The following is a 21307-nucleotide window of genomic DNA, read 5'->3' as shown; positions in this document are numbered from 1 at the left end:
ACAGTAAATATAAACCTGTGTTTTATAAAGCCAGTTCTGTATCATAAAAAGTTAACTCGGTTCAGAGCAGTAAGTCAAGTTAAACCAGAGTATGGCTTTGACATAAACCAGTCTAAAGTTCGGATCTGCCCTCCACCTCTGATTGGATGAAACCTCTTACTTCCGGGTTCTGTGCACAAACAGACTTGTCGAAACTGTCAGTCATCATGTCAGCTCTCCTCCGCAGACTGTCTGGGCAACACGTCTCCTTCAGGCCGATGCTCCCTCTAAACCTGCGGGAAACACGTGAACAGACCTCCGCTCTGATCCTCCGGGACGGAGCAGCACGTCATACCGGCGAAGGTCGGTGGAACAGTCCCGCACAGAGCCGCAGGCAGCACACGGAGGCTGCGGATCCGCTTGAGGTGGATCTGAAGCGTTTAGAGGGGGAGGACGACGGTACGAACACACACACACACACACGCGCACACACACACACACACACACACACACACATAGTTACCTGTAGAAACACACACACACACACACCGAGTTTGCCTGGAGACACAACTAAGTTTGCCTGTTGACACACACACACGTTTACCTGTAGACACACACACACACACACACACACACACACACACACACACACACACACACACACACACAGAGGTTACCTGGAGAGACACACTGATTACCTTTAAGGCCGTAGAGAGACATACTATTGTCAGATTCACACAATAACACACTGTTACACACTATAACACACAACTTTTGAATACAATAAGTCAAAATAATATATTGTATTATTAAAACATGTGGTGTTGAAAAAGTTAAAAAGACTCTTCATCATTAATCATCTTTTAATTCAGTTCACTGACAGGAGCATTTTTATGCTGGCTGAGGAAAGATTGACAACAACAGTGTTAATCACTAACAGCTGATCACTAACATACTGCTGATCACTAACACACTTACTGCTGAGCACTTACACACTTACTGCTGATCACTAACACACTTACTGCTGAGCACTAACACACTTACTGCTGAGCACTTACACACTTACTGCTGATCACTAACACACTTACTGTTGATCACTAACACACTTACTGCTGATCACTAACACACTTACTGCTGATCACTAACATACTGCTGATCACTAACATACTGCTGATCACTAACACACTTACTGTTGATCACTAACACACTTACTGCTGATCACTAACATACTGCTGATCACTAACACACTTACTGCTGATCACTAACATACTGTTGATCACTAACACTTACTGCTGATCACTAACATACTGCTGATCACTAACACTTACTGCTGATCACTAAAATACTTACTGTTGATCACTAACACACTTACTGCTGATCACTAACATACTGCTGATCACTAACACACTTACTGCTGATCACTAACATACTGTTGATCACTAACACTTACTGCTGATCACTAACACACTTACTGTTGATCACTAACACACTTACTGCTGATCACTAACACACTTACTGCTGATCACTAACACACTTACTGCTGATCACTAACATACTGCTGATCACTAACACACTTACTGCTGATCACTAACATACTGCTGATCACTAACACACTTACTGCTGATCACTAACACACTTACTGTTGATCACTAACACACTTACTGCTGATCACTAACACACTTACTGCTGATCACTAACACACTTACTGCTGATCACTAACATACTGCTGATCACTAACACACTTACTGCTGATCACTAACACTTACTGCTGATCACTAACATACTGCTGATCACTAACACTTACTGCTGATCACTAAAATACTTACTGTTGATCACTAACACACTTACTGCTGATCACTAACACACTTACTGCTGATCACTAACATACTGCTGATCACTAACACTTACTGCTGATCACTAACATACTGCTGATCACTAACACTTACTGCTGATCACTAACACACTTACTGTTGATCACTAACACACTTACTGCTGATCACTAACACACTTACTGCTGAGCACTTACACACTTACTGCTGATCACTAACATACTGCTGATCACTAACACACTTACAGCTGATCACTAACACTTACTGCTGATCACTAACACTTACTGCTGATCACTAACACACTTACTGCTGATCACTTACGGTTGATCATTAACTGCTGATTACTGACTGATTACAAACAGTTTGTCTCCTTCAGGGATCGTCGAGGTTCTGATGTGTCGACACAAAGCTAGAAACGCTCTGGGACATGTGTTTGTCTCACAGGTGAGCTAATGCACAGACACACTTGGACACACACACACACACGCACACACACACTCTGACAGCCTGTGTGTGTGCCCAGATGAGGGTGCTGGTGTCCTGTCTGTCCTCTGACCAAGCAGCTCGTGTGGTCGTCTTCAGGAGCTCAGTTCCAGGTGTTTTCTGTGCAGGTCAGAGCTCAGCGTCTGTGTGTGATGGCGTTTGTGTGTGATGTACACACAGGTGAGTTTGATTCTGTGTGTGTGTGTGTGTGTGTGTGTGTGCGTGTGCGTGTGCGTGTGTGTGTGTGTGTGTGTGTGTGTGTGTGTGTGTGTGTGTGTGTGTGTGTGTGTGTGTGTGTGTGTGTGTTCTAACAGGGGCAGACCTGAAGGAACGCTCTCAGATGGATCACACTCAGTCAGATCTGTTTGTTCACAGCCTGAGATCCCTCATGACTCAGATAGGTGAGACACAAACACTCAGACATGTTACTGTGTGCGTGTTTACAAACATGAACCTCTTTTTCTTTACGCCCCTCCCCCCGCAGCATTGTTGCCCATGCCCACCATTGCGGCGGTGGACGGCGTTGCTGTGGGCGGGGGGCTGGAGCTGGCTCTGGCCTGTGACCTTCGCACTGCAGGTGAGTGACCTCTGTATTTGTACAGGTTTGTTTTGATTTTTGAAAGGTCATTGAGATATCGATTTTATATCTGTTTGATAGCTAATGATATTCACTTTGTGAGGACTCAGTTGTTGTGTGCCTGAACGTGACACACGTCAGTTTAAAACTGGAGTTAAGTGATGAAATTTGATTAAGGTGTGCAAAGACACAGCAATCTGTGTGTGTGTGTAAACAGTGTGTTCCTGAGTGTGTGTTTCAATAATGAACACACGCACATCCAGCTGTACACAGAGCTGAGCCCTACTTTGATTGGTTACAATCGGCACCTCGTGATTGGCTCCTCTGTGACGAGATAGGTTAGCAGAAGTGTGTCTCAGGGATGTGTGTGTGTCGCTCTGACAGAAGCATCAATCAGTGTAATGACCTTCATCGTCCTCTGTGTTTATGTCTCAGCGTCCTCCGCTCAGATGGGTCTGATCGAGACGACTCGGGGGCTGCTGCCGGGGGCAGGTGAGACATGCTGGTCACACGCACACCTGCAGAGTACAAAGTGAGGAAGAGGAAAAGTGAAGGAGCAGGGAGCGGTTAAGAAGAATACATACTTTATTCATCCCGTGAGGGGAAATTCAGTTTTACACTATGTAATTGAACATGCTTCTCGCATTCATAGGCTGTAATACACACACCACACACGCACAAACAGTTTCTTACACACATGCACTAATGAAGAGATGTCAGAGTGAGCTCCCCTGGGCTGGGTGGGGGGGTTGGGTTGTGTCTTGCTCAAGGGCACATCAACAGTGGAAGTGAATTAGCACTTCTCGAGCTACCAGGCCAATTTCCAGACTTGGTCGGCACCGGGACTTGAACGGGCGACCCTCTGGTCCCTACAGACTGAACTACTCCTGCCCCCTAACCTTCGCCGGGTTTGTCTTGCAGGGGGCAGTCAGCGTCTACCCAGGACAGTCGGCATCCCTCTGGCCAAAGAGCTCATCTTCACAGGTGGAGAACACAGAAATATCTCTGAAATACGTATTACTGAAACACCACTAAAACATAATTGAAACACAACTGAAACATCATTTTAAACATTAATGAAACATTACTGAATCAATACTAAAATAAGATTATAACATTAGCCTACCAAATTAATCCCCCCACCCACTCTCTCTCTCTCTCTCTCGGGATCAGGAAGGTGTGTGGACGGGGTCTCAGCTCTTCAGATGGGTCTTGTGAACAGATCAGTGGATCAGAATCAGACAGGAGATGCTGCCTACAGAGAAGCTCTGAGCCTGGCTAGAGAGATCCTCCCCCAGGTCATTCAGACACACAAACACACACACACAGCTTCAGGGCCAGAGATCAAGTTGGGTTGAGAAAACACACCAACCAAAAAAAAGGACCCTAGACTGTATAACACATAGACGTAGTCTCACTGGTTGGTTTCTGAAGAGGAGGTATGAAGCCCTGTGTGTGTGTGTGTTTCTCTCTCCAGGCCCCTCTGGCGGTGGGACTGGCTAAAGAGGCTATAAACAGAGGGATGGAGGTACGTCATGACTCACCTGTACTTCTTATTTCTGTTTCTCAGTCATGTGACCGTCTCTGTGTCTTAACAGGTAAACATGAGTTCAGCCATGGCCATCGAGAGGATGTGTTACGCTCAGGTGAGACTGCACAACTTTAAAGTTCCTATAAATCAAAATCAGAAAGTGGTGTCTAAACACGGTAAATATGTTGGAAAAAAGTTTCTGAATGGTCCGGTTGACACACTGGGGATCATTAGCATAACCCCGCCCCCTACAGCAAAACAAAGCTGCGTATGTTTAGTAACTGGTGATCTCCATCTCAATGTCCCTAAGACAAAATAATTCATAATTAGTCTCACCTCAGCGCCCCCTTCTCATTAATACCCAAACAATGGAAATAGTTGACAGATTCAAATACCTTGGAGTGACACTAGACAACCACCTCAGTTTCTAACAGCCCACTAGTGACAATCCAAAAAAAGAGCAATCAAAGACCGTCAGCCATCCGCAAACTCAAAGGATTTCATGTTGCCCCCCATCTCCTCCTGCTGCTATATCAGAGCATGATCCAGCCTATCCCATTGATTGTTACACCTGCTTCTTCAACATGATATGTTAAAAACAAAGCCAAACTCATAAGCATCAACTAAACACACAACCACAGCTGCCAGAATATTTGGTCTCCCCACACCCAACCTAACAGAACTCAACAACAGAGCCATCACACGCATTGTAACCTCAATAGAACAGGACATCACACACCCACTGAACACCCACCTCGCCCCACTTCCCTCAGGACGGAGGTAAAGAGCACTGAAGCCTGATCCCTGCTGTTATAGCTGCCCTAAACAAAAGGCCCCGCTAAACAGGCCAGAGTGGGAACTCTTGATTGTTGTTGAACTCTGTTTGTTTTATACACTGTGTTCTGTGTATGTACTGTTCTTTGGTGGGAATTGTCTGATGGACAGAAACAGGGCTGGGAATTTCCCAATGGGGACAATAAAGTCATCCTCTGTATGTCAAAATGTGACAAATTTAAATTTTAACACAGTTTTTTTAGAGAGACTTATCTTTACCATGTGTGCGTACTTTCAGCACATTCTTCAGATAAGCCCACAGCACCCCAGAGCCTAGATTACTGCCAAATTTGTCATGATTTTAAAACTTCTATTTTTTTTCATGACTGAGATCTGGCAACATTCTTCTGTTTTATAACAAACATAAAATACTTTTTTATTTTGTTGCTTTACACGTCCTAGGTGATCCCAACGCGGGACAGACAGGAGGGGATGGCTGCTTTCATAGAGAAGAGACCCCCACGATACACCGGAGAGTGAACACACACACACACACACACACACACACACACACACACACACACACACACACACACACACACACACACACACAGAGCTCAAATTAATGTGAGCACATGTTGAAGGTCAGAGTGTTGAGGAGGAAGTGTTATTGATCAAAGAGCTGTGGCGCCATTTTTGAACTGATTCTATGATTGTTTATTTTCACATGAATTTGATGTTTGTAATAAAAGTTCACTCACACACGTTGTCTCCACTTTATCAGAATGTACATTCTTTATTTCAGGACTTTAATCACACTCAGCATACGACACACACACAGCCTGAATTAACTGGTCTTCATTATCATCATCATCATCATCATCATCACCACCATCATAAGGGGGGCTCCTCTACATGATCCATCCTATGAAACCATCTGAGCTGTTTCCCTGTGATGACATCAGAGTTGCTGATCATCTCTGATGTCATCTTCATCCACTAACAGACATGTTACCTGTCTCACCTGTTCTTCCTGCTGTCACCATGCCAGAGTGTTACACTTTGATATGACTCTAACACAGTAACAAACAAGTTTTAATTATCAAAAATTGCTAATCTTAATCCCACACGTTTGCAAAGATTAAATTTTTTCTGAAATTTTTGCAACTGTTTTGTGCAATGTAGACAGTGTGCGGGTGTTTTCTTTTTTTTCGTTTTTCTCCTACACACCTGTTTTATTCATAGATGTAGTTTTAAACTATTAGGACTTTCTGATACTAGATCATAAAACAGATTGTATCATTTTAAAACAGGTGGTATCAAAAGTATCGAAGTATGAAACATTTTGACAACCTGTACCGTCATACAGAATAAAGGGATGGGCTATACCTGATATTTCAATTAAGAATGTATCGGGTGTTTCTGATACAGGTATAGCTGATCAACTACACCCTGCCCTCCTCTCTTCTTTATCAGAAACAATAGAGTTTTTTTTTACATGCATCCTAAACAAACACATTATTCACTTTATGTACAGATGACACATTCTTTAACATGCAGCTACCTACAAACACACACACGCGCAGTGCTGCCTGTGTGTAAGATATGACACAACGGACAAACACACTATGACTCAGTAATAAAGTACATCCATAATGATGAGGACCTCAGCATCATCTGTCTGTATTCAGAGGATGTTTACATTTAACCATACAAGTTTTTTTCCTATGACTTTGTTTCATCCTTAATGACAGCATCTCCTCACAACAAGCTGTGTGTGTGTGTGTGTGTGTGTGAGCAGCTCTGTGAGTTAAAGCGTAGTCTAGTTTGAACATATTTTCTTATTCAGGACAGAGTTTACACTCTATGAACATTTGAGGTGTTTCACCATCTGAGATAGTTCTAGTGCAGGCAGAAAGTTGCACCTTAAATCTTACAACTAGCTCTTAGGAAGTGTGATGTCCTCCATAAAGTCCGGTTGTCATGGTGATGGTTTAGTAAAGGTGAACTTGGAGGAGTAGCAGACAGTTTTACTGGCTGTTTGGTGTCAGTGTGTTTTCGTTGATGGATTACATCCCTCAGAAATGTTTGATGACCCAGATAATGTCATCCATCCAATAAGAGGACTGCTCAATGACCTTTTGTTGTAATTCAAGATTTTAACACTAGATGTCACTGTTGTCATTTGACAATTTGAAAGTCTGTAGGCTTTAGTTATCACCTCATCCTAATGCTTTGACATATGACAAACATTTGAGTTTGTGGATTATTGTCAGTCAACAGAAGTTATTTTCAGCCGTTAGTCTGTTCAGAGGCAATTATACATGAGAGGAAACACTGGAACAAACACTGCATTAAGAAACATGCTGCTAAGTTCAAACCTAATTTCTGACACAATATTTTGTTTGGACATTACGCTCTACAAGTAACAGATGAACCTTACGTCTCCGTGGTAACCAACTCAAGATACAACCTAAGTAGTTTACACGTAGGGTTTAGTGAGGACTTGACACCACTACTTCTGACAACTCACACACAGCTGCTGACACAGGAAGCAGCTGAGTAAAGTGGAAGGGGCTGCACACAGTTTGTTTATATCTAATCAGCTGATCCTCATCATCGTTGTGCCAAAACCAACAGGTAAAAACTTACTGACCCAAAGTTCTTCTGATCATATCAGTTCTTATCACACACACTTTTTGTTTTGATACAACCACAGAGAAATAAATAAAGTTTGTGTGTGTGTGTGCGTGTGTGAGTGTGTGTGTAAAGAATCAGTCTTTCTTCTTTCAGAGATTCTTGATAAAAGTGTGTATGTGCATGATGAACACACAAGAGTCCTGCGTTCGTCCTGCTCTGACAGACAGATCTACAGCATGATGAGTCTGATGCAGCAGAGGCTCTCTCTGTGATGTCACTGGGGTGACGGCAGGTGGCGGCTGCAGTGTGTGTGTGCGTGCTGGCCAGTGCGTGCTTGGTGGCGCTGCAGACTCTCCAGGATGCTCCCCGCCAGCAGACGGACGTCTTTGTGTGTCTGTGGGTGTGTATGAACCAGCTCCAGCTGCTGCAGACCTCCCTCTTCCAGCAACATGCTGCAGTATCTCGCGGCTATGCACACAAACGCACAGTCAAAAACACAAACACACACAAGGGAGCAATAGGAGACCTGTAAGGGGAAGGAGGGGGGGCGAGCTAACAAACTGGAATGGATCAAAATAATAAATTAATGACTTATGTGTGTGCGTGTGTATGTGTGTTCACCGTTCTTGCTGCAGACATGCTGCATGGCCCAAGCTGCCCACAGCTGAACTCCTGGGGTGTGAAAACACTCGAGCAGGGGAAAGAAAGGGTTAAAGGACCTGCACAACAACAACAACAACAACCACATGTCAGACTGAGGGTCACGTGATCACTACTTGCTCTGGCATCACCGTTTGTTTAGTGCAGAGGATGCTCTCACCTGTACGCCACCATCTCACAATCAGGAGGGGGCCACTTAGTGATGACAGCGTGCTGAGGAGACACACACACACACACAACACATGGATTTAAATATTTTCGGTATCTTCCTTTTATGATAATCTGGTCCTTTTCTGTGACTTGAAAATTTTTAAATATTCAATTAATTTACAAACATGTGGATTCTTTGGCTTATGTTCCTGCAACAATTATCTCTTTATCTGTAAACCTGTAGTCTGTGAACATGTAGTGAGTGAACATGTAGTCTGTGAACATGTAGTGAGTGAACATGTAGTGAGTGAACATGTAGTCTGTGAACATGTAGTCTGTGAACATGTAGTGAGTGAACATGTAGTGAGTGAACATGTAGTCTGTGAACATGTAGTGAGTGAACATGTAGTCTGTGAACATGTAGTCTGTGAACATGTAGTGAGTGAACATGTAGTGAGTGAACATGTAGTCTGTGAACATGTAGTCTGTGAACATGTAGTCTGTGAACATGTAATCTGTGAACATGTAGTCTGTGAACATGTAGTGAGTGAACATGTAGTCTGTGAACATGTAGTCTGTGAACATGTAGTGAGTGAACATGTAGTCTGTGAACATGTAGTGAGTGAACATGTAGTCTGTGAACATGTAGTGAGTGAACATGTAGTCTGTGAACATGTAGTGAGTGAACATGTAGTGAGTGAACATGTAATCTGTGAACATGTAGTCTGTGAACATGTAATCTGTGAACATGTAATGAGTGAACATGTAGTCTGTGAACATGTAGTCTGTGAACATGTAGTCTGTGAACATGTAGTGAGTGAACATGTAATCTGTGAACATGTAGTGAGTGAACATGTAGTCTGTGAACATGTAGTCTGTGAACATGTAGTCTGTGAACATGTAATCTGTGAACATGTAGTGAGTGAACATGTAGTCTGTGAACATGTAGTCTGTGAACATGTAGTCTGTGAACATGTAGTCACTCCTACCAGCTGCTCGAGCAGAGATGCTCTTAGTTCAGGGCTCAGTGTCCAGGAGTCCTTTCCTCGAGATGTCAGGTGAGCCAGGATCCCTGCTGCAAAGTAGCTCACCTCCACCTCCTGACTGTGCAGGAGGGAGCTGATGTGATCTAAGAAACTCTGCACCATCAGCTCCACGTGCAGCTCCCCCACCTCCGCTATGTTGTTCTAAACACACACACACACACACACACAACACACACAAACACAGAGTAGGAGAATCCTTTAGACACAGTGGGAATCAGTCAGATGATCTGAAATATAAGAAGAGACAAACTGACCAGCAGGCCCAGAACCTTCTGCTGGATTGAGGACTCGTTGGGGAAAGACTGCAGTGGAGAGAGAGAGAGAGAGAGTTGGGATGAACTTTACTGTCTGCATGCAGGATGTGTGTGATTGTGTGCGTGTATGATCGTGTATGATTGTGTGTGTGTGTGTGTGTGTGTGTGTGTGTGTGTGTACCTCTAAGACTTTGATAAATAGGTCCAGGCCCTGGTTCTCGATGAAGTGTCTGCAGGTTGTCGGCGACTCGTCAGTCAGGTTCCAGAGCGCGCTCAGAGTGAACTTTAGCGTGGCGTCCACCACGCCCTGAGTCGCCTTCTGATGAACGATTTGAAGAAGTTGCTGCAGGAGAGAGGTTTTATTCTAAATGTTTTATTCTCAAAGTTTTATTGAACATTTTTTATTCAAAATGTATTTGTAAATGTTCTATTCTGTATGTTTTCTATTGAGGAAGAGGTTAAAAAGTCGTCACCTTGACGATAAACAGCTCTGCTCCCAGCTGAGCCGTCTGCTCTGTGGACAGCTGGAGAATAAAGAGTTGAAAGAGGTTGAACAGAGGGGTCATAGCACACAGTGTATAAACGTTAAACCGATTTGTACCTTTGCAGCCAGTATGGAGATGATGGCCACGGCCATCCTCTGCATGTTCTGGTCTTCATGGTTACAGAGCCACTGCATCACCAGTTTGGCTGCTTCAAACCTGAGACACACCACAAGAGAACACACACCTTTACCTGAACTCAAGATTTTGATCTGTAGTTTTACATGAATCCTCCTCTGATCAGCACACAAACACTTCATTTATTTTTGTTGGACTCTTATAACAATGGTTCGTCATGTTAAAATCGTATTTAACAACATAGAAAGAAGATTTATCACCTGTTGAAGGGTACCTCCTGCAGGATACGGTCACTGCACAGAGACAGCAGACAGTTCTTCTGCAGCTGCAGACACAAACGCACACACACTTTGAAAATGATACCAGGACATTTTCTTTAACAATATTGATACCTGTACAAACAAAAAATATAAGTCCTAGGCACTCGATATTGGGTAATTTATCGTTCTGAATGACAAAAATTGCAGACAAAATCCTGCACACTGGCTTAATAATTGCACAGAAAGGTTGACAGTTTTTGTAAAAGAGGGAGAAACTGGAGGACAGTGCTCTCTCTCTTTTGGTTTCAATATGCCAGAGAATCTGAAGTTTTTTAAGCATTGTTACTTTACGATAATATGGAACATTAAAATTAGAAATTATTACATCATCTTAAAACATGTGGTATCAAAAAGTATCAAAAGGTTCTAACAACCTCACTCTCATGTTGCACACAATCTTTCCTCTCTATCATGTGTCCACACACAGGTGTGCAGGTACCTGCTGGTGGTTGGGGAACGTCCTCATGGCCTCCAGCAGCAGCTGAGTGACAGAGCTCAGCAGTCTGACCGGCATCCCTGCAGCCAGGTCCTGTTTTGTCAGATTAAACACACACGCACTCGCTGCTAGCTGCACGTTCAGCGTGGCCGGATGATTCTTCATCCCCAGCACCACCAGCTGCAGAGAGAGGAGGGCGGGGTTATGTGTTTATATTTATATTTTTATTTATGATGAGACACAGGAGAGCTTCATGCTCAGCTCAGAGGAAGAGCTGTGTCTTACGTCACTGATTTAATAATGTCTTTGTTCATAAAGTGATTAAACCTTAGAACATGATGATGTCATGAGGTGTTCTCAGAGAGTGAAATGACTCCAGGAATTCTCACCTTGAGGATGTCAGCTCGTGGCGTCTCCATGACGTGCGTCATGCTGAACAGGTGAAACAGAGCTTCTCTTACGAATCCTTCTCTCTCACTGTATCGACGCAGAGCCTCACAGATCTGCGTCTCATTGGCTTCTCCTGTTACCTGTTCACACAGACGCACAAAGCTCTGTTACTGCAGCTTATCTGAGCTCCTGCACAGGTATCAGATTAGAACATAACACACCTTTAGGTTTCCTTCTCCAGACAGGACATCAGAAAATCCAGCGTCTGTGGCCAAAAGACCCACAAAGCTCATCCCCGGTCTGTCCTCCACAAATGCTCTGACTGCTGCGTCCGTCACCTGCACGAGTCACACAGGTGAGAGAGGATAACATGGCTCTGTGAAACAGTCCTACAGCAACACACACACCACACACCTGTTTCCTCCCCGACACGTCCAGAGACACGAGCGCCGGCAGAATCCCCGGCTGACTGAGAAGCTGACGAGCCACGTCAGAGGTGAACTGTTTATCATCACTGATGTCCAGGTGCTGCACAAACACACACAGACACACACTTTGTGGTGATTTGAACTGAACACAGCTCTCTATCCCTGTCTACATAACTATTACAACATCAAAACTCTGTAGACAAACAAATTTAAACAACATGTCAACAAACATTTGAACAAAAATGTCAACACACAGCAGCCTCAGACTGCTCGTCCCCGTAAACAATCATGCAACCAATCATTAGCAAAGATGTATACAATCATGTTAACAAACAACAGCCTCAGACAGACCTGCAGCGAGTCCAGCTGCCCGATGACACCCAGCAGCTGAGATGTGCTCATCTCCAGCCTCTTGAGCTGGTGCAGGGTGAGCGAACGCAGACGCTCCTTCAGACCCAGCAGGGGGCTCAGGTTGGTGATTGATGTGTTGGACAGGTCTAGACTCTCCAGACGAGGCAGAGAACACACGTCCACCAGTCCCGAGTCGTAGAAGTCCACGTTAGCCAGAGAGAGCGAGCGTAGGCCATGCAGGGAGCTGAACCGGTGCCTGATCGGCTCCTCCAGAGATGACATGGTGAGGCCTGTGAGGACAAGTCTCTGCAGGGACTCCTGCAGCACGATGGGAGAACAGCAGGATCAAATAAAAAGGACAGAGAGGAGATATTTACAGGCTCCTGACCAGGGCTGTCACCATAGCAGAATTTTGAACGTCCATATGATTCTTTTAAAAATCCTAAAAATCTATATTGGGTTATTCCTTTTTTTAATAATCAAAACTTACAATCTCCTGCACACTGTCTAAATTGTAAAAAAAACTAACATTGGCAACATTTCAGTGCAGAAAAGTTGCAAATGTTTTTGTGCAATAAAACAGTGTGCCAGAGTTTGACTGCATTTTTTGATTGATTAATACCTCTGCTACACACCTGACTTTTTTTAAGTTTTGGACTATCAATCATTACAATGGCAGATATTGTATCTTTTTAAAAGATGTGGTATCTGAAAAAAGTCTCCAAGTATCAGTGATGTTGACGACCATCTCCCAACGGTCTGAGTATACCTGGCAGTACTTGTTGGTAGCCAGGCCCTGCAGGATGTCGGGGATGGTGAGGTCTGCGTTGACTCTGGCAGCGTCCAACTCCAGCAGCCGGTGAGAACACAGAGCTTTCTGGAAGGCCTCAGCAGAGATACGAGCCGTCCGCACACACGCTCGTCTCAGACGCAGGTACTCACAGGTACGAAACACACCCACGGTGCTGTCATTGAGCAGACCTGAAGGGGGAGACACAATCCTCGTTTAGAGATGTTTTAATAAGACACAAACTTTGGTGTGACTCAGACAATGAAAGCTTATACTCTCACCTATCCTGTGATCTGCTTATACTCTCACCTGTCCTGTGCTCTGCTTATACTCTCACCTGTCCTGTGATCTGCTTATACTCTCACCTGTCCTGTGATCTGTTTATACTCTCACCTGTCTTGTGATCTGCTTATACTCTCACCTGTCCTGTGATCTGCTTATACTCTCACCTGTCCTGTGATCTGCTTATACTCTCACCTGTCCTGTGCTCTGCTTATACTCTCACCACCTGCTTATACTAATTTACGCACACTATGTTTTACATGAATTATTCTGTGATGTTGGTTTTATCTTTAAGCAGCATTTCCACCATTCTAAAGAGTTTCCTACCACTGTGTTTTTATAATGACTTCAGACTGTTCTTGTTCCTGTGAGATTATTTCACCTGTTTGATGTCTGATCATCTTATGAAGCAGAGAAACAGCTCATATGTTCACATGTTTACATCCTTCTTTGGTTTCATTAACAGCTCAAACAGAATACCTATATTAGTCAAACATAATAAAATAAGCTGTGCTTTTTTTTCTTGAACAGGGAGTCACATCCAGATGATATTAAACATTGTATTAACTGGAGTCTCATTAGTGGGTTAGGGTAGTGTTGTCACTATGAATGCATGACGATCTCTGAGACACCTGAAAACTAAAACGGACCGTCCAACGTCACAGTTACTGAGGAATATGTGTATATATAAACACAGCTGTGGCCATGCTTACACACAGAATGTAGTTGTAGAACATTGAAACTAAAAATAGAAACAATCACGAGCGTCACAGCACGCATTAACCTAAATCAACATCGATGCCTGTTCCTTAAATTAGATATGATATGAGTTTTATTAAAACACTCAATCATTTATTTTGTCTAGTTTAAAACAGACATGATGCCTAATTGGTGTCAAAACCTTAAAAAGTCAGCTGTGACAGGCATCTGAAATGTTGTACCACAGCTCCTTATGCTGTATTTGAAGATTTAGACCATGCACTCTGCAGGGAGTGTGTTTCAACAGAGCATGCTGATCTGATTGGTCCAGCTTTTTCTGTTGGGAGAGGGTCACAGCTCGATTAATCCTAGAGAGATTTGCGTTGCCGATGATGCTGAAAATTGTGTGGTATTAGTTTATCCTGAAGTATCTCCTCTCTGACCAACAGAATTTACAGCACTAGTCACCTTCTCCATGCAGCATGTTTTGTTGTTACTAACTCCCTCACTATGAGAACTAATAATGTATTTGGCTCACTCGGTGTGAAAGTTACTTACATTTTTTTTATATAAACTCTACTTTCATTACGGTTGCTATGAAGTTCCAATTCTTTGATTTATTTGCCATTATTCTGTGGATGTAAATATATTCAAATGGTTTTAAAGGGGTGTGTTGTTACCATATTTGGTTTACTGGCGCATTCTGAATGCAAATGCACCCGAAACCTACACAAGCTTGCTGGTTAGGAACATGTGGGATTTATCAACGCTGATTACTTATTGATGTGCGGATGATCGGCATACGCATGTTTGATAAATACAGATATTTTTGTACATTTTCTTCGTAAAACAGAATCTTGAACAGTTTTTCACGCACTGTTGATAAAAGAGGGCCCCGGGTGTTATTTAGTCAGGTAGGATCAGTTTCCTCTTAGAAAAGATCAGGTTTTCTGATGTCAGGTGGGTTTGTTATGGACAGGTACATATCTCTTTGTGTAAAGATTAAAATCGTCTCCTCTGCCTCACTCAGGATGCTTTGTGATTCTTCAGGTTTACCTTCAGACGCCATCTTGGCGAGCAGCTGGTCTGCCAGCTCCTGAGGGAAGAGCACGGCCTCTCTGAAGCACAGCGATCCGTCAGGCCTTTTCACACAGAACCGGTCAAGATTCTGACTCACATAGGTCAGACACAGGTCTGTCAGCGGCGGGGGGGAGGCCTCGTCCTGGAACATCTGAAACATTGATTCATCTGATTAATAAAGTATATGAACATGTTCAGTATTTAACTTTAATGATGTTTACATGTAGTTCTCAACAGCTCATGTTCAAATACACACAGAGCAGGGCAGTCACAACACCAGAGATGTAAACTTTGATATAATACTGTGTAATAAAAATCAAACAATATATCTGTTTGATAGCACAGCAACAACAACAACAACAACAACAACAGTCCGAGACACTCAATGTTGAGTTATTTATTATTGTCGCTGACTAAAAGTTGCAGACAAGTCCTGCACAACCTTAATTGCACAAAGTGGGTGGCGTCCTGTGTGTTGCTGTGGTAACAAACAGTTATCAATATTGTTTGATTTTAATTCGTATCATTTCAAAGTTTTCAATTCTAGTATCATGACGACGCTAGTCTGAAATAATGTACACAATAATTAAATAACAACATGCAGAAAATAACATGAACATGACAATAATAACATGCAGGTAGAAACAGACTGATGATGATGATGAAGGTGTTACAGGTAGACACAGACTGATGATGATGATGAAGGTGTTACAGGTAGACACAGACTGATGAAGATGAAGGTGTTACAGGTAGAAACAGACTGATGAAGATGAAGGTGTTACAGGTAGACACAGACTGATGATGATGAAGGTGTTACAGGTAGACACAGACTGATGATGATGAAGGTGTTACAGGTAGACACAGACTGATGATGATGAAGGTGTTACAGGTAGAAACAGACTGATGAAGATGATGAAGGTGTTACAGGTAGACACAGACTGATGAAGATGATGAAGGTGTTACAGGTAGACACAGACTGATGAAGGTGTTACAGGTAGACACAGACTGATGAAGGTGTTACAGGTAGACACAGACTGATGAAGGTGTTACAGGTAGACACAGACTGATGATGATGAAGGTGTTACAGGTAGAAACAGACTGATGAAGATGATGAAGGTGTTACAGGTAGACACAGACTGAAGATGATGAAGGTGTTACAGGTAGAAACAGACTGATGAAGATGATGAAGGTGTTACAGGTAGACACAGACTGAAGATGATGAAGGTGTTACAGGTAGACACAGACTGAAGATGATGAAGGTGTTACAGGTAGACACAGACTGAAGATGATGAAGGTGTTACAGGTAGACACAGACTGATGAAGATGTTACAGGTAGACACAGACTGATGATGATGATGAAGGTGTTACAGGTAGACACAGACTGATGAAGATGATGAAGGTGTTACAGGTAGACACAGACTGATGATGATGATGAAGGTGTTACAGGTAGACACAGACTGATGATGATGATGAAGGTGTTACAGGTAGACACAGACTGAAGATGATGAAGGTGTTACAGGTAGACACAGACTGAAGATGATGAAGGTGTTACAGGTAGACACAGACTGATGATGATGATGAAGGTGTTACAGGTAGACACAGACTGAAGATGATGAAGGTGTTACAGGTAGAACAGACTGAAGATGATGAAGGTGTTACAGGTAGACACAGACTGATGAAGATGAAGGTGTTACAGGTAGACACAGACTGATGAAGATGAAGGTGTTACAGGTAGACACAGACTGGTGAAGATGAAGGTGTTACAGGTAGAAACAGACTGATGATGATGAAGATGTTACAGGTAGAAACAGACTGAAGGTGATGAAGGTGTTACAGGTAGAAACAGACTGAAGATGATGAAGGTGTTACAGGTAGACACAGACTGAAGATGATGAAGGTGTTACAGGTAGACACAGACTGAAGATGATGAAGGTGTTACAGGTAGACACAGACTGATGATGATGAAGGTGTTACAGGTAGACACAGACTGAAGATGATGAAGGTGTTACAGGTAGACACAGACTGATGATGATGAAGGTGTTACAGGTAGACACAGACTGATGAAGATGAAGGTGTTACAGGTAGAAACAGACTGAAGCTAACCATGTTTAGCATCCTGCAAGCCGTCTCTCTCTCTGTTTAATGTTCAGGACTCTTCTCCTCCACAGGTTAGCGCGTTAGCCCGTTAGCCGTGTGGTAGGTAGCTTCGCTCTCCTGAGTGTCGGCCTCACCTGTTTGACAGCGAACACACACACTCTCGGTAAACAGCTAACGTTAGCCTGCAGCTAGCTCACTTGTTGTCTCCGCGGTGTGACGTCACTGTGCGCGCAGAGATGTCGGAGTGTGTCCGCTGACGTCATCTTTACATAAACTGAGCAACTGCGAAGGGCCGTCTCCTCGGACAGGTATCTGTCAGCTCTCACCTGTCAGCTCTGCCCGACCAGACAGACACAGTAAACAAAGGTCACAACACCGGAAGTACATCACAGAGTGGGCGGGTCTACGGAAACTCGCTGAGGACAGTTACTAGAGCAGGAAAAGACTGCGAGCGGCGTGATTGGTGCAGACTCGGTCAGTGTCCGCAGAAATTGGATTAATTTGTGATTATAGCGCATTTTAAGACGACTTTACCGTAAAATCATCACCTGCATCGATACTTAGTGTAGGTGTAAACTTTAAACCATGTCAGAGTGACTGATCGATCAAGGTCACAGCAGCGGAGTGTGCCAGGAGCCTTCAGGTGACTTTGCATCAAACCTAGAAACACAGAGTGATGGCCGGCCTTATAAACTTTGAGGATGAGGCAGAGGTGAAGCAGTTTCTGGATAATCTGGGGGTGGAGTACAGCTTCCAGTGTTACAAAGAGAAGGACCCTGAAGGTAACACGGAGCTGCTCTCACCTGCTGCACGTGCTCACATTAATACAGTGTCATGTGAGTGTTTCATGTTTGACTCGTTGTTTCCGTTCAGGCTGTCAGAGGCTCGCGGATTACCTGGAAGGTGTGAAGAAGAACTATGTGTCTTCAGCTCAGGTGCTCAAACACAACTGTGAAACACACGGACACGGAGAGAGCTGCTACAAACTTGGAGCGTACCACGTGACAGGCAAAGGTAAAAAAAAACCACACAGGTGAACTCACAACAACAATAACAACCATAAATTAGACACCCTAAAGGCCAGTGTCTTTGAGTTTGGACAAATATGTGGAGCAAAGGCTCATGTTTCTGTCCGGTTAGAAGAATGTGTGAACAGCGTTCACAAACAGGGTTTGTACCAACCCAAGTATAAAAAATGCTTTCATCAAACAAGGTAAGATGCAAATCAAGCAAGGAATGACTCTATGAGAAGGTAAGAGAATAAAAGTGAGTCTTCTTCATGTATTTTTTCTTTTAGAGCAGTCTTTGAATCAGCTGAGCAGCCGCAGAGAAGACCCTGTCTCTGAAAAGTTTTTAATTTGATCGATGGTTAGAAGTCTTTATCTGATGATGTGATGATCTTATGATCTCATGATGTGAGGGGCCTGGGAGCTGTATGGTGATCGGAGTTCAGAGACCTCTTTTTCACAAGATTCTGAACTGAACTGGAGACAGTGTAAGTAGGCTAATAAAGGTGTTATGTGTGATCCCTGTTTTATGCATCTGCAGAGGAGTCACACCCTGATAGCAGAGAATGCTTTGTAAAATGTCCATCAGTATTAACCAATCACATTCATACACCACTGACGCAGCAGAGGGACCCAATCAGGGTTCAGTGTCTTGCCAAAGGACATTATAACATGAGACTGCAAGAGCTGGGGATTGAACCCCCGACCTTTAGGTTTAGAGAAGACCAGCATCTGTAACGTAGTGTTGTATTAAAGTAGTTCATGTGAATGTGTGTTTCCTCTAACCAGGTGGAGTGGCACAGTGTCTGAAGACGGCATACTCTTGCTTCCTGCGTTCCTGCAGTGCTGGAGGGAAGAAGTCCACAGACGCCTGTCATAATGTGGGTCTATTAGCTCACGATGGAAGAGCAATGGAGGGAGAGCCTGACCTCTCTGCCGCCCGAGAGTACTATGAGAAGGCATGCGCCGGAGGTTTCGCCCCCTCCTGTTTTAACCTCAGCGCTCTTTACATCAATGGAAACTCTAAAGGCCTGAGTCCGGACATGAATCTGGCTCTGCGGTACGCCAACAGGGCCTGTGAGCTGGGACATGTGTGGGGCTGTGCCAATGCCAGCCGCATGTACAAAATGGGAGACGGCACGGACAAGGACGAGAAGAGAGCCGAGGAGCTGAAGAACCGAGCCAGAGAATTGCACGGGTTAGAGAAGGAGAGGCAGCTCAAGTTTGGAGAGTGAACTGAATTAAATGACCATGGATTATTATTAAATTTGCATCAGGATCTTTATCAGTGTGTGTGAGTGTTTTAAAGAAGAGACGTCTCAGTGTGTAGACAATGTAGACGAGATGAAAGCAGGATAGGAGTTTGTTTTAAGACACAACTAACTCAAGTAACTCAAGACAAAGTTGATACAGGGGGATGCCAGAGTCAACAGAGACCAAAAGTTCCCGACGGGAGCTTTAAGTGAGGTGAAAGGATTTAAACACACTTTTCAAATTTAAAAGTACATGTGATGTGAAACTATAACAGCTGTCTTTAAATGTCACATATTGTGCAAAATTTGAATTTCCCTCTGGATTAATAAAGTATCTATCTATGTTAAATGCACTTTACCATTGTTTCCAAACACTAATATGTGTCCCTAGCCTGTCTCGAACCCCCCATTAATGTGATACGTTAATTCTCTCCATCGCTTGCTTGTCACTCCACTTTTCAGAAAATGTGTTCCTTAAACAGGCTATTTGATGATTTTGTCTTCATGACAGCACAAAGGGTAGTAACCTCTCCCCCTGGTGGGTGAGACAGATTCATACTAATCCAAAAAACATGTTGATGTTCAGTAATCCTGTTGCATTCATGGGCTCCTCGATGTTCAGAGTCTTCTTACTGTGGTGCGTTCACGAGCTTCGAGTCATAAATGTGGAAACGTCTGTGACATTCCAAAGACGAGTTTTAATGTTCTAAATTAAACTATGTGAATACATTATTTATAACGTGAGTTTAAATTAAGATGTAATAGGCCTACATTAATTATTTAAAATTTCTCGTCAAGTTTAAGTTAGTTCAAGATGCTTCACTGGCATGAATGGTAAACAACCATTGTTGCCAAAGAAAGTTATCAAACAATCAACAATACTATTACATACAAAACATTTATGATATATCTTTATATATATATATATATATTTAACTTATATACACACATGCAAAGATACCTCAAATTAAATACAATCAATTACAATGATATTATTGAATAAACAACATTAGAGTACTAACTAACGGTTTGTCTTATCTGGTGGCAATCAGTTACTAATTGTGCAGCTAATGATAAATTTAGGCTAAATATAGTCTCATTAATATCTCATAAGGCTCTGCTTCTGTAACGTATAAAAAATATATAAATATATTATGCCATATAAAAGCACACATCATTAAATACCACAACGTAAAATACCATGATTTATATTTGTTTCAGACTCAGTTTTTAATATTAGATTGTGAGTCTGATTGTTGAGTCAAATACTGTGTATGTGTTATGGGGGGCTCTTCCTTTTGGAGGGGTGGCCAAAGGGGGGACCAAGCACAGTGTTACAGGGCCCTGTTGGCCCCTGTCTAGAACCGCCCATGCCAATATGAAATGTATATCTGCATTTGTTTTCCTCGTCAAAAAGTTTCAATTTGTGATTTGGATAGGTGATGGAGCTCTTGAGTTGTTTCCTGGTTTGTTATTTTTCCTAGACACCCCCCAATAAACGTAGCCTAATATGACATCAAATTCGTTAATTCGACCAGAGTTTTAAAGTGAACTCTCCCACTACTGAAACCCCTTTTCCCGATTATCCTATACCACCGTGAACGCGCCATCAGGTGTTGTAATGTTGAGTT

General features: G+C 43.1%; 3 protein-coding genes across 4 annotated transcripts; 2 read left to right on the top strand and 1 right to left on the bottom strand.

Moving 5' to 3' along the window:
- The first annotated feature begins 156 nt into the window (after positions 1-156).
- echdc2 (enoyl CoA hydratase domain containing 2) lies at positions 157-5953 on the top strand. Its single transcript, XM_061032266.1, has 11 exons — positions 157-438; positions 2185-2252; positions 2332-2419; positions 2606-2692; positions 2776-2868; positions 3304-3360; positions 3790-3852; positions 4042-4166; positions 4346-4396; positions 4467-4514; positions 5636-5953. The coding sequence occupies exons 1-11, from the start codon at positions 207-209 to the stop codon at positions 5711-5713; spliced, it is 990 nt and encodes a 329-aa protein (XP_060888249.1). The 5' UTR covers positions 157-206; the 3' UTR covers positions 5714-5953.
- On the bottom strand, positions 5950-17801 carry zyg11 (zyg-11 family member, cell cycle regulator). Of its 2 annotated transcripts, none has more exons than XM_061032247.1 (17): positions 17614-17801; positions 15296-15470; positions 13238-13449; positions 12469-12786; positions 12104-12217; positions 11911-12027; positions 11689-11829; positions 11303-11479; positions 10804-10868; positions 10525-10624; positions 10397-10447; positions 10105-10266; positions 9924-9971; positions 9613-9810; positions 8634-8686; positions 8435-8532; positions 5950-8281 (listed from the first exon to the last, which is right to left on the bottom strand). In XM_061032247.1, exons 1-17 carry the CDS (start codon positions 17677-17679, stop codon positions 8088-8090), a joined length of 2289 nt encoding a protein of 762 aa, XP_060888230.1. In that variant the 5' UTR covers positions 17680-17801; the 3' UTR covers positions 5950-8087. The 2 variants fall into 2 exon arrangements, with proteins under 2 accessions (XP_060888230.1, XP_060888237.1); XM_061032254.1 differs by having other exon boundaries at positions 17423-17752.
- Positions 17802-17845: 44 nt separating this feature from the next.
- LOC132959358 (cytochrome c oxidase assembly factor 7) lies at positions 17846-20029 on the top strand. The gene is made up of 3 exons (XM_061032291.1): positions 17846-18198; positions 18290-18430; positions 19213-20029. The coding sequence occupies exons 1-3, from the start codon at positions 18093-18095 to the stop codon at positions 19656-19658; spliced, it is 693 nt and encodes a 230-aa protein (XP_060888274.1). The 5' UTR covers positions 17846-18092; the 3' UTR covers positions 19659-20029.
- Positions 20030-21307: the final 1278 nt, after the last annotated feature.

Source organism: Labrus mixtus, chromosome 3, assembly GCF_963584025.1.
Source record: "Labrus mixtus chromosome 3, fLabMix1.1, whole genome shotgun sequence".
In the NCBI taxonomy this organism is placed as follows: Eukaryota; Metazoa; Chordata; class Actinopteri; order Labriformes; family Labridae; genus Labrus; species Labrus mixtus.
This window is presented reverse-complemented; position numbering and strand designations above follow the sequence as displayed.